The sequence below is a fragment of the Echinops telfairi genome, unplaced genomic scaffold (genome assembly GCF_000313985.2).
Source record: "Echinops telfairi isolate 266 unplaced genomic scaffold, ASM31398v2 ScPeMD7_2;HRSCAF=8, whole genome shotgun sequence".
NCBI lineage: Eukaryota > Metazoa > Chordata > Mammalia > Afrosoricida > Tenrecidae > Echinops > Echinops telfairi.
The window spans coordinates 14,953,715-14,966,461 of record NW_022103898.1 but is presented as its reverse complement, the minus strand read 5'-3'; the positions used below and the strand labels follow the sequence as shown (position 1 = coordinate 14,966,461).

At 48.6% G+C, this 12,747-nt stretch overlaps 1 protein-coding gene across 1 annotated transcript in view; it reads left to right on the top strand.

The window, feature by feature from the left end:
• LOC101641704 (apolipoprotein L6) overlaps positions 1-8,434 on the top strand; it is a 10,583-nt gene extending 2,149 nt beyond the window's left edge. The window contains 5 exon segments of the mRNA XM_004700721.2: positions 628-654; positions 1,534-1,574; positions 6,710-7,553; positions 8,358-8,385; positions 8,388-8,434. Of these exon segments, the coding sequence (XP_004700778.2) occupies positions 628-654; positions 1,534-1,574; positions 6,710-7,553; positions 8,358-8,385; positions 8,388-8,434 (987 nt within the window).
• Positions 8,435-12,747: the final 4,313 nt, after the last annotated feature.

The following is a 12,747-nucleotide window of genomic DNA, read 5'->3' as shown; positions in this document are numbered from 1 at the left end:
CACCTGCCCCATCAGGTCAGTCCGCGTCCGAAGGGATTCCGTGGCTGTGAGCTTGGTTCGGGTTTGGTGTCTCTGGTCTCTCATCGGGTACGTCTGCGGCACAAGACCTCTGTCAAGGGTTGAGCAGCAAGGAGGTTCCCCTGAGGACCGAGGCGGGCCTGAGGAAAGCCATGGTATTTTCAATCGCCTCATGTCGAGCATGTGCGTTCTGTGCTGGAGAAGAATGTTGAAAGTACCATGGACTGCCAAAACACGCACACACACACACCCACACACACACACTGAAGATGTACAGACAGAGTGCTCCGTAGAGGCTTTGGACCTGTTGTCCCTGGAGAAGGACATCGTGCTTGAGAAAGTCCAGGGGCGGAAAACAAGAGGAAGGCCCTCAACAAGGTGGACGGACGCAGTGGCTGCAGCAATGGGGTCAAACCGAAGAACAGCTGAGAGGACGGGCGGGCCCGGGCGGCGTCTGTTCTGCTGGGCATTGGGTCGCTGTGAGTCTGAACCTAACCGTGGGAGAACTGGGCTGCAACATGACACGCTGCCGGAGGGGTCGCTGCCCCGAACAGGATGCATTAAAGAGGCATTTGGTTGAATGAAGAACCAAGTGACTTTGCTTCCTAGATTTCTACTGCAGCAGAAATACCACGTGTGGGTGGTTGTAAAGAACAGGCGTGCAGGAGGCGGAAACGTGAATTAGTGTCTGGCTGTGCTGTCTCCTTCTGTGAGCCCCTGTCCTGGTTTCTGAGGTCTGCTGGTGGTTCCCCGGCTTGTAGACAACCCTGGGTGCCCCTGAGGGTACAGTCTGCCTCGTCTCCGGTCTGCTCTTTGTACGACTCAAAAGTGATTAGGTTCAAGAGCCGCCTGCACGGATTGGTGAGTTACTTTCACTTGCATTGTCTCAGCAAACCAAGCTCACTGCCATTGAGTTGATGCTGCTTCATAGCGACCCTGTAGGACAGGGTAGACCTGCCCCTGTGCGTTTCCAAGAAAGCCCTGTCTGCCTCCCATGGAGTGGCTGCTGGTTTTGAACGGCTCACCTTGTGGATCCCAGCCCAATGCCACAACCATGATGCCACCAGGGCTCCTTTGGGAGGTGATTCTATTACATTACAGCCACAGACACAGGGCTAAGATCCCAACACCTACTGGGGCTCAGAGAGGCAGACCATTTCATCCAAAACCCAGGCTTCCGTTATTTATCCACCGGGTTTAAAATAAAGCTGTATGGTTAATGCCAAGCAGTGCTGTCGATCTTTGCAGCTCTGTCTCTGCTTCGCTCTGTCCTGATCCAATTTGCTCCTACACAGGGACCAGATGGGGCTAGACTGCGACATCTGGAAATGTGTGGCTCCCCAGCAGGGACACCCTCCTTTCCTTCATCCCACCCCTTCCCCAGTGGAAGTCCTTGGTGGCCTCCTCTGTACATTGATTTACATCTACTATTTACCCAATCCTTGGGATTAAGATCAGGAGCCTTGGTGGCATAGTGGTTATTCATTGGGCTGCTAACTGCAAGGTGTTCTGCAGGAGCAACGTGAGGCTTTGTACGCCCATAAAGAGATACAGTCTTGGGAACTCACAGGGGCCGTTCTATCCTGTCTTACGGGGTCGCCATGAATTGAAATAGGCTCAATGTCAATGAGCTTCACTGGGTTTGGTTGGGGCTTAAGCTCATTAATTCATCAGCACTAAAGGCCTTGGTAGTGTGTTTAGTATTGGTAGTGTGTTTAGTATTTAAGCTTTTCCTTTGAGGAAAGTTTGTGTGTGGAGAGAGAGATTTATTAAAAGATAGTTATATAAGCATATATATGCTTATTTTTGCTTTTGTAGATAGATTTTGTCTCTGATATAGGCTCAAGAATAAAGCACTTAAATTAATCATCATTAGAAATATTGAATCAATAATTAAACTTCCCCGACTCAAACCTAGTTTTATGTTCTACTGAACATTCACGTAGCAGAATGACCCCATTTTGATATTGATAGCTGCCAAGAATAAGAGGGAATGCATATATATTTATGATACATTTCTGACATCGACTCATAGCAAGAGACAGTAGAAAGCTCTGAGCCTTCACCTGAAATTCTACCTTACCTCCGTGACCTGAGAGAAGGTCTCCTGGGTGCCCGGAGCCTCACTTTTCTCATCCAAAATGAAGGAACACAGTTTAGATCCCCACTAGGGTTTCTCTAGCTCCCTTTGAACCAAGACCCTGTGTCACCCTCAGGCTCCTCAGCTCCCACGGGAGGAAATGCACCCTTCCCACTTGGCATGAGGAAAGAGCCAGAAGGAGTGGGCATGGCTTGGCTTGGCCCCAAACATCCCACTCTGATGCTGCTCAAGAGATGCTGGGCAACAGAGACCTGGACCCCGGGATCCCTAACTTCTTTCATGAAAGGGCAATCTCATCTGCTTGACGTGTGGTGCCTGATAGAAGCAAGGATACACCTAGAGTAGCCAACTGCGGGGTCATCTCAATGGAGGATGTACTATAGGACCTGGTGCCTCTTCCCTCCGGCTCACCCTACGTATACAGGACTCTGCCCCTCAACACCTGGGGATCCACCTTCTCCTGCTCTCCCTAGATTTCTCCCTTTATTAGTCCCCAGGTTCTTTAATTCATTAGGGGCTTGGCATTCCCCCACTGTCTGATCGACATTGGCAATTCTGTCGTTTCTCTGTGCAAGACTCAAAAATTATCCCTCGGGACTGCCCTGCCCTCTCCATCTCTTTGCCCAAGGCCGAGCTACTTCCGTCTGCCCTTCCAGAGACCCCGCCTTTTGACTTTATTTATTGTGCTTTTGATGAAAGTTTATACACCATTTAACAGTTTCTGTGTCGCACCACTTGTCTGCCACTTTGTTGGACTGTGGTGGTTTGCTTCTGCTGTGACCCGCGAGAAGCTGTGTCACCGATGTTTCACATACCACCAGGGCTACTCATGGTGGACAGGTTTGTGCTGAGCTTCCACACTAAGACAGACTAGAGAGAAGGAACAGGCAGACCGCTTCTGAAAAAGTAGCCGAGGAAAGTCTAATGACTAGCAGGGGAACAGTATCTGATACTTGTGTTCTATCATTCTGCATGGTTTATACCAGGCAAGGTGTGCAACAGAGTTCTGTCCTCTCACCATACTTATTCAGTGTGGATGCCGAGCCAATCATCAGCGAAGCTGGACTATACGAAGAGGAACGTGGCATCGGAATTGGAGGAAGGCTTATTAACAACTGCAATATGCAGATGACACCGCCTTGCTTGCTAAGACCGCTCAGAGGACTGAGGCACTTGCTGATGAGGATCAAGGATTGCAGCCTTCAGGATGGATGACAACTCCATGTCAAGAAGACCCAAATCCTCACCACTGGACCTGTAGGAAACATCATGATAAGCAGAGAAAAAAACTGAAGTTGTCAAGGATTTGGTCTTGCTTGGATCCACCATCACTGTTCATGGGAGCAACGGTCCAGGGCCTGCATTGCATTCTGCTGCACAAGCCCTCTTTAAAGTATCAAAAAGCAAGAAGGTGGCTTTAAGGACTGAGGTGCACCTGACCCAAGCGCTGGCATTTCCAGTCACCTCGTATGTCTGTGAACGTGGGCACTGAATAAGTAAGACTGAAGAAGACCCGGTGGACTTGAGTTAGGTGTTGGTGAAGAGTATCCAAAGTACCATGGACTGCTGAACGAACAAACCAAGGGGTCTTGAAAGAAGAACGGCTCGAATACTCCGTAGAGATAAGAATGGCGAGATTTTGTCTCACCTACTTTGGACATGTTGTCAGGAGAGATCAGGCCCCGAAGAAGGAGGTGATGCTCAGCAAAGTAGAGGGGCAGCCAAAAATAGAAAGGCCCTCAGCAAGATGGATTGACACCAACACAACCACAGGTTCAGTGACAGGACATGAGGGGGGTGCGGGGCCGGGCAGTACTTTGTTCTGCTGTACAAAGGGATGCTGTGGATTAGAGCCGACTCACTGGCACTAACAACAACGAGCCCAATGCCCTGGACATCCATCTTTCATTTCACTTTTTTGACATTTTATTGGGAGCTCTTACAGATGTTATCACCACCCATAGTTCCATTCGATCAAGCATAATTGTACAATGGCTGCCACCCCCATTTTAAAAACATATTCTCTCTTCTTGAACTCTTTGAGATCAGCTCCCCTTTAGCCCCTCCTTCCCCTCTACTGCCCACCCTTGTTTATATTTTTTCATTTTTTAAACAATTCCAACTTTCCTAGATTCATCCTTCTGACATGCCAAGTCCCAGTGATTATTATTAGCGCGCTGCAGCGATTTCTTCTCATTTTGCGTTGTGCCCATCAGCAAATGCAGGTCCCAAGGACTTCTCCTGACAGCTTTACTCCGCTCGTGGCGTTGCTGTGGACTCTGCTCTGAGAAGCTCGTCGTTTGCCTCAGCCATCGTGTGAATGAATACCTTCCCACCTGAGAGGCCCGTCTTCTGGCCTTATCTCTGTCAGAGTTCGTTCTGCCTCCCGTCATGCGATTCTCAGTATTTGACAAGGTTTCCTTGCTCTTCATACGGTTTTCAAATGCTGATTCCTTAGAAGGGGACTCTTCCTTCTTCACGGTCTGTCTGTTCTTAGTATAGAAGCTTTGCTGAAACCTGTTCACGTTGGGCGACGGCAGATATTTGAAATACCAGTGACACAGCTTCCAGCATCACAGCCATGCACAGCCACCCCAGCACAACAAGCTGACCGACAAGGGGTGGTTTGGGTCGTGGGTGTTGGTGGCCATGCTTTGAATGGCATGTTTCATCTCTTCGTTTGTTATGGGTAGAAGCCCTGGTGGCCCGCTGATTACGAGCTGACTTGCGATCTGCATGGTCAGCAGTTAAAAACCACCAGCAGCTCCTCATGAGAAAGACTGAGCTTCTAGTCCCATAAACAGTTCCGTCTAGTGCTCTGTGAGTCAGCACTCACCCCATGGCGGTGATTTGTACCTCTACCGTGGTACAGGTTTGGAAACAGAGGCCGTTCTTCTCTGCCCTGTAGGGTTCCGATGAGTCAGAATCAACTTGATGGTAGTGAGAGAGTTGTTGAATTTGTGATGCGTGTGTTTAGATTTTCCATCTAGTTTCATGTCCGTTTAGGTAAGCAGGGTGTTGTTCAAATGTACCTGTCTCTTCTAGGTTTCCACGCTCATGGGGATGCAGTTTCCCGCAATATCCTCCTATGATTCTCTTGACTTCCACAGCGCCCGTGGTCATGTCTCCAATTCCATTTTGTGTTGTGGTTATTTGCAGCTCCTCGTTTTTCCCTTTGTCACTTTGCCCAGTCGTTTATCAATTCTATTGATCCTATGAAAGAACTGATTGCTAGTCTTGTTGAATCTATCGTTTTTCTGCTTTCAGTTACATTAATTGTCATATTTATTATTTCCCTTTTCTGGTTGCTTTTATTTTCTTGTTCCCCTCTTCTACTTGTACAAGTTGTAGGATTTAGTTATTGGTTTTGGATTTTTCTTCCTTCCTAATATATGCATTTGTTGCTATAAATTTCCCTCTGAGAACTGTGTTTGCTGTATCCCAAAGGTTTTGGTGTGCTGTGTTTTCATTCTTGTTTGATCCAAGTATTTACATTTATTACTTTTTCTATGAGCCAACACTTTCTGGTAATGTGTCATTTTTCCCCCCATGCATTTATTTTCCTTGTTATTCAGTTACTGGAAGCCAGTTTCATACTGTCACGATCAGAGAGGATACTTTGTATAAGTTAGTCTTCCAAAATTCATTGATGATTGCCTTATGACATAAAATGCGGTCGATTCTGGAAACTGTTCCATGTGCATTGGAGAAAAATGTGTATTGTGTTGTTGTTGTTAGGTATTATTATTGCTGTTGAAGGTGCCACTGCACTGGTTCCGATCCATAGTAACCCCTGTGCACAATAGAAGGAAACACTGCCTGGTCTCGGGCCATCCTCACAATTGTTTCTATGTCTGAGCCCCTTGTTGCAGCCTCCACTTTACCAAGCATGATGTCCTTCTCCAGGGACTGGTCTCTCCTGACAGCATGTCCTAAGTACGTAAGACTTGCCTCTAAGAAGCACTCTGACTATACTTCTTCCAAAACAAATTTGTTTCTCCTTTTAGCAGCCCATGGTACTTTGAATATTCTTCTCCAACACCCCCATTCAAGTGCACGGACTTTTCTTCAGTTGCTGGGTGGTTTGTTCTATATATCCGTGTGAGACCCAGCAGGTTAAGAGCGTGACTTAGATACTCTGTACAGATAAGGTTTGGGTGGCGTGCATGGTGGGCAGACCTCTGGTGGACTTGGGAAGAGCAGAGTGAGTGGTGCCTGGCAAGAGCTGCCTGGGTGTCTTGCCATACAGGCCAGGAGGGGGATGCAGTGGGCTCAGGCAAACGAGAGGAGCAGTGGGCAGTTCTCCGGGTTTCTGTCCCTTGGCAGACGCCCCTATTACTTGTCTCTTTTGTTCATGAAACTAGGAACTCTTAGGGGAGACCAAATTTCCCACTGGAATGCTCAGACTCCTTACAAACAGGCCAGAGGAATGGGCAGAGTGGGGTGTGGGGTGTGTGTGTGTGTGTGTGTGTGTGTGTGTGTGTGTAGATGGGAGAGGCAAGAACATCCAGAAACTACCTTTGGCTGACTAGGCAGTTGGCGTTCCAGCTGGGAGTTTGATTCCCACGTGTTTCCTTTATTTGCCGACAGAATGGAGGATGACGGCCTCCTGTGGGAAGATGTCACATGGGATCTGCAAGAAGCTGTGCCGCTGTCGGCTGAACAAAGGCAGTTTTTGGACGAGTTCCACCAATTGAAATGCGATCTAGAAGAGCGTATCCGCCAGCTTCGTGCCCTGGCCGACCATCTGGACTCCACCCACAAAACATTCGCCAAAAGCAATATGGTGGTCAACTCCATCGCTGCTGCCTCTGGGGTTATGAGTATCCTGGGCTTAGCCCTGCCTGGAGTAACCTTAGGCGGAAGCCTGGTGCTTTCTGCAGCTAGTAAAGGTCTGCAGGCAGCTGCTGGGGTCACCGCCATCTTGACCAGCATCTTTGAGCATCTTCACAGTAAGAAAGTTCAAGCTCAGACCAGCAGTCTCATTCCCACCCATGGCCAAGGGAGCAAAGTGGTTGTGGGAAAAGAGGCATCCATGGTGGTATCTGTTGGCAAGGCTGCCCTGGAATACAGACACAGCATGAAGGAAGCGGAGAAGAACATGCAGGCCTTTCAGAGACTCAGGGCCCACCCTCGCTTGGCAGAGGCTACCAAGAAGCTCCTGACCACTGTCCAAGTCCCAGCCCGAAGGAGCCGACAGGTGCAAAGAGCCCTTGAGGGCACGGCACTGGTGATGGCCAAAAGAGCCCGTGTGCTGGGCATCGCGAAGGCCGGTTTACTCTTTGGTGTTGACTTGGCTGCCCTTTTGTCAGACTGGAAGCAGCTGAAGGAGGAAGCAGGGACGGAGGATGCCGAAGAGCTGAGGGCCCATGCGCAGGAACTAGAATCGCTGCTAGCAGCACTTACTGAGCTCTATGAGCACCTGCAGCAGCAGGTAAGCTGTGACTCCCCCTTTAGGTGGGGCAGGAGAGGGAGGGGATGCTTCCGCTGGAGCCAATGGAAAGCCAGCCAGGAGCCCCACAGTTGTGCAATCAGTGTAGTGCTCCGTTGCTAAGTGAGAGGCTGGAAGCTGGAGCCCACCCACAGGTGCCTGAGAAGAAAGACCTGAAAGCGTATGAGTCTCATTTGACTCAATGGCGACTGCTTGGTTGTCTGTCTGTCTGTGTGATGGGGACAAGGACCATGGGGAAGGTGTCAAAAGAGCTCATGTCTGCCTGGATGTCCCGAAGGACATGGGAGACCCAGTGCTGTCATAGGGCACTGTGGTGTCAAGTACACCGGGCCTGCATGGATTTGGTTGGACCTCTGCCTACATGCTCCTAGGGAACCTTGGTGGAGTAGTGGTGACTGGTTGAGCTGCGATCCTCCAGGTCAGTTGTTTGAAACCATCAGCTGCCCCAAGGAGGAAGCCTGGGCTCTCTACTCCCATAAATAGTTACAAGTCTCAGGAACTCACAGGGGCAGTTCTACCTTGTCCTGTAGGGTTGCTCTGAGTCGGCATCGACTCAATGGCAGTGAGTGGAGTTTGGGTTGGTCACTCCTGGAGGTCTCTCTCTCTGCTGTGGGGAGAGGTTCCTCCCCACCTGACAGAAGAGGGCAGGGAGCTTGAAGGCGTTTACTTGATGTGCCCGAGTAAGAGTGAGGGAAGAGTGGGGCTCCTCAACCCTAGAGTCTGACCCCAGAGCTTGGCCTGTGACGGCCACACCTGCCCGGGGCTCCCGCTTTTGCCTCCCTGCAGGAGTGCTTGCAAGAGGACAGCCTGGTGGACTTGCCTTCCAAGGGAGCCAGGTGGATCAGCCTCTCTCCTCAGCCTGACTTGGGGAATCCGGATGCCAGGTGAGAGGCAGGGAGAAAGGTGCATGGGTCCAGGCCTGAGGCCTCGAAGCAGAATCAAGCGGCCTTTAGCAGGGTGGGACTGGCAGAGGAGACCTGGAGATTGTCCAACCAGTGGGTCTCAGCATTGAAAGGGATGAGCCTGCCCCTGAGGGGCTCATCCGCCTGTCCTCCCATCCCCTCCCCCTCGTTTCTCCGGGCACTGGTGACTTGGTTAGCTACGCCCCTTGGTGCCCTGTTCACTCGGGGAACACTGCTAATCCACAGTAAGTATGTCCTGTCTGATTCCAGCCCCTACACTAGGTCAGGAAGCCCCGCGGTGGGCGTTTTGTGTTCAGATTTCCACATCATCTTACCTCGTCTCTGTGTTCTTTCTCTCTCTCTCTCTCTCCCTCCTGCCATCGCCGGCACACCTCCCGGGCTGGCAGGCAAATGGACATCGCGGGGACCTGCTCATGCAGATTCCAGCGAGAGGGAGAGGCCCAGGACCCCTCTGGGTGCCCTGCGTGACCCGAACCTCGGGGGAACTTCTGGACCTCAGAACCTATGGAAACTTCTCACCAGCTGACCGATTGACAATGCTTTGGGTTTTTTCCCCGTTTGCAGGATATCCTAGTGGCTATTTTTTAGAGTAGTGCAGGCACATGGAATATCATTTTGGAAGCTTTCAGAAAACAAAGGGAAGCAGTAAGGCCCCACCAAGGGTGACACTGGGGGCGCTGGCACGGAGTCCCTGTGCTGTGCTCGCCAGCCTTTGTTAAGCTCTGGCTCTTCTCGCTTGTCACCCAGCTGCCTGTGGGACCCCGTATCGCTCCCCAAGTTGCATTTAAAAGAGATGTTACCCACCAGCCCACCTAGTCTTTCTAGCTCATTCGCAACCCCTTCATTTTACCTACAAATCTACAAGTCTCCACCTGCTCTTCCACCCAGCCCCACCTGCAACCACACGGCCTATGTGTTCAGAGGCCGGGCTTTGCTAGGCTGGAACATGTACGGCGTTCTTGAGGATGTTGATGATATCAAGAACACCGTACAAGAAGAAAGGAAAGGCCATTGGAAAGGCAGGGAAAAAAAAATATATATATATGGCGTTCTTGAGGATGTTGATATCAAGAACACCATACAGGAAGAAAGGAAAGGCCATTGGAAAGGCAGGGAAAAAATATATATATATATACATATATACATGTACAGTGTTCTTGAGGATGTTGATGATATCAAGAACACCGTATAGGAAGAAAGGAAAGGCCATTGGAAAGGCAGGAAAAAAATATATATATATATGACACTCAAGTTAGAAAGACCTGACAGGGTATCGTTGGGCGGGGCGGTGGGGATCCTTCTTTTCTTTTCCCTGGACGATCTAGAACAGTGGTCTTCGATACTGCTGCCACAAGTCACATTTCGACTGGTATTGCAAGAGCAGAAGAAGCCACAGAGCAACTTGAGAAGATAAACTGAAGCATCGCAAATACAGCATTATCATGAAATGCTAGAAGAGCGGGAGCTAACACTGAGCGGGAGGAGCCTCTGGCCCTTTCTCCAGCTGAAGGGACGGAGGAAGGAAACCCCAGCCTCAAGTTGCAGTACTAAAGGATTCTACGGGCAAAATACCGAACAATTATGGCAGCGCCAGGCTTCCACATACTTGCCATTGTCATGCTCGCTCTACTGAGACCTGCCTTGGTCTAGCAGGCCTGACTGCCTTTGTGAACGAGCACTATTGGAAGTGTTGCTCTGTCTCCAACCCTCACTGCTTACAGTGCCTAGTCTCATGGGGCTGGGATCTGTGCAGGTCAACAATCCATGTATTTGGGTCTAAGCACGTGTACTTTCGTTTTCTAAACAGTATTTGAAAATCTTTAACTTTGGCTAAATTATGATACTGTGAGTAGAATTACCATATGCTTCATGGGTACAGTTTATAATGTTTCCCAATTTTAAAAGGAAGAAGAACAACTGTGGGGGGAGGTCAGATGCTTACAGACATCCTCCCTGAAGGCAGTTAGTCACCAGACTGCACAGTAGGCCCCCGCTCCTTGCTGTTCAAGGACAATGGACAGGCCTGCAGTCATTGATTTGGTTCCTGTAGGTGGAGTTCACCCTCCGATAATGGTCTCTATCAGTTGAGCCAGGGAACAGGTCAAACCTGCTCTGTGACATCCAAAGTTAGGCTGCCATCCTGTATCTAGGATCTGCCCATCTTGCCACATGCCCAATCCCTCCTCTTCCTATTGTGTGGATACCCCTAGGTCACCCCCTCCCATTACTGTAATACCTATAGCACAACCCCTGCCTGTGATGTATTTCTTCACCTGTAATTAGGCGGCTTGCATATCCCCAGAGACTATAAAAGCCTTGGTTAGCATTAAATCTCTCTCTCTCCACGTGGACCACCAAGTGGGGCTGAGGTGAGCATTGCTACCATGAATTGTGTCTGACTCCATTATTTCAATATTTCCCTTCTATCTCTCATGCTCTCTACAACTTTACTATAATCTTTACTTATTATCACTGTACAATTGCGCCTACTGGACCCGTGATGATGTGCTAGGGGCTGGCTTCCCCTTGCAAAGAGCCAGGGACATACAGACCATAGCTACATGGATAGATTTTGAACTCACGTTTAATCAGTGTCCTTAGCTAAGAACAATTAGTTCTGAAATAAAGAATACAAGATGAACAGACATATACACACCTATGTTTAGCACAGCAATTTCCATAATAGTAAAAACACTTGGAAACCACAAAAACTTTGATTATAAAAGAATGGACAAACAAGCTGGTACATTTATACAATGGAATAATATACATCAATAAAAATGAGGACTTTGTTATTTTTATTTTTTTAATAAATAATTTTATTGGGGGCTCTTATGGTTCTACTAACAATCCATACATCAATTGTATCAAGCACATTTGTACATATGTTACCATCATTTCCAAAACATTTTCTTTCTACTTGAGCCCTTGGTATCAGCTCCTCTTTTTTTTCCCCTTCTCTCCCCCTCCCTCCCACCCTCATGAACCTTTGGTAATTTATAAATTATTTCTATTTCCATATTTTACACTGTCCGCTGTCTCCCTTCACCCACATTTCTGTTCATCCCCCTTGTTGAGGTTTGGGGTTGTGTACATCGATCACTGTGATTGGTTCCCCTTTTCTTCCTCTTCTCCCCACTTCCTTCATGGTATCACTACTCACAATATTGGTCCTGAGAAGTTTATCTGTCCTGGATTCTGTGTGTTGAGAGCTCTTATCTGTACCAGTATACATGCTCTGGTCTAGCCAGATTTGTAAGATAGAACTGGGGTCATTAAAGAGCTAAAAAAAATGTGCATTTTGTCGGTGCTATACTGCACCCTTCCCTGTGACCCTTCTGTGAGGGGATGCCCAATTGTCTACAGATGGGCTGTAGGTCTCCATTCTGACCCCCCTCATTTACATTGAAATGGTTGTTTGGGATCTTCTGATCCCTGATACCTGTTCCCATCAACACCCGGTGATCACACAGGCTGGTGTGTTTCTTCCATGTGGGCTTTGTTGCTTCCCTGCTAGACGGCCGTTTGTTTACCTTCAAGCTTCTAAGACCCCAGACATTCTATCTTCTGATAGCCAGGCACGATCCACTTGCTTCACCACATTAGCTTATGCACCCATTTTGTCTTTAGTGATGGTACCAGGAAGGTGAGTATCAGAGAATGCAAGGTTATTAGAACGAAGTGTTCTTGCATTGAGGGAGGACTTGAGTAGAGGCCCAATGTCTGTCTGCCACCTTAATATTTAACCTGTAAATAATGTACAAAGACCTATATGCCTATCGTTACATATTAATATATTTACACATGTGCATGCCTAGGTTTGTGCCTCTATAAATGTCTTTTGCCCCTAGTTCTTTCCTCTGTTTCCTTTTACTTCTCAAGGAGGAGTAAACACCACAAGGCATGGACACAACTAGACTACATTATGCTTAACAAAGTTAGTCAATCTTATAAAGATAAATATTTAATGGCACCATTATTATAAAGAAAAACAAACAAAAGACAAGTAGTTTTCACGTGAAAGATAGACGTTGAAGACTGAGGGGCCAGGGGCAGGGGCGAGACAGAAGGGAGTGGAAACTATAGAGTGGGGGGAGGGGAGCAAACCACAGTTATGGGGGGCTTCAAAGCTGACCTGGAAGTTAGCAGCCCAACACAAGACCACCAGGCCACCAGGGCTCCTGGTTCTAGTTTGCCGACCATTCTTATCTCTTGCTGTGGTCGGACTTTTATCCATTGCTCTGTCCCCTTGC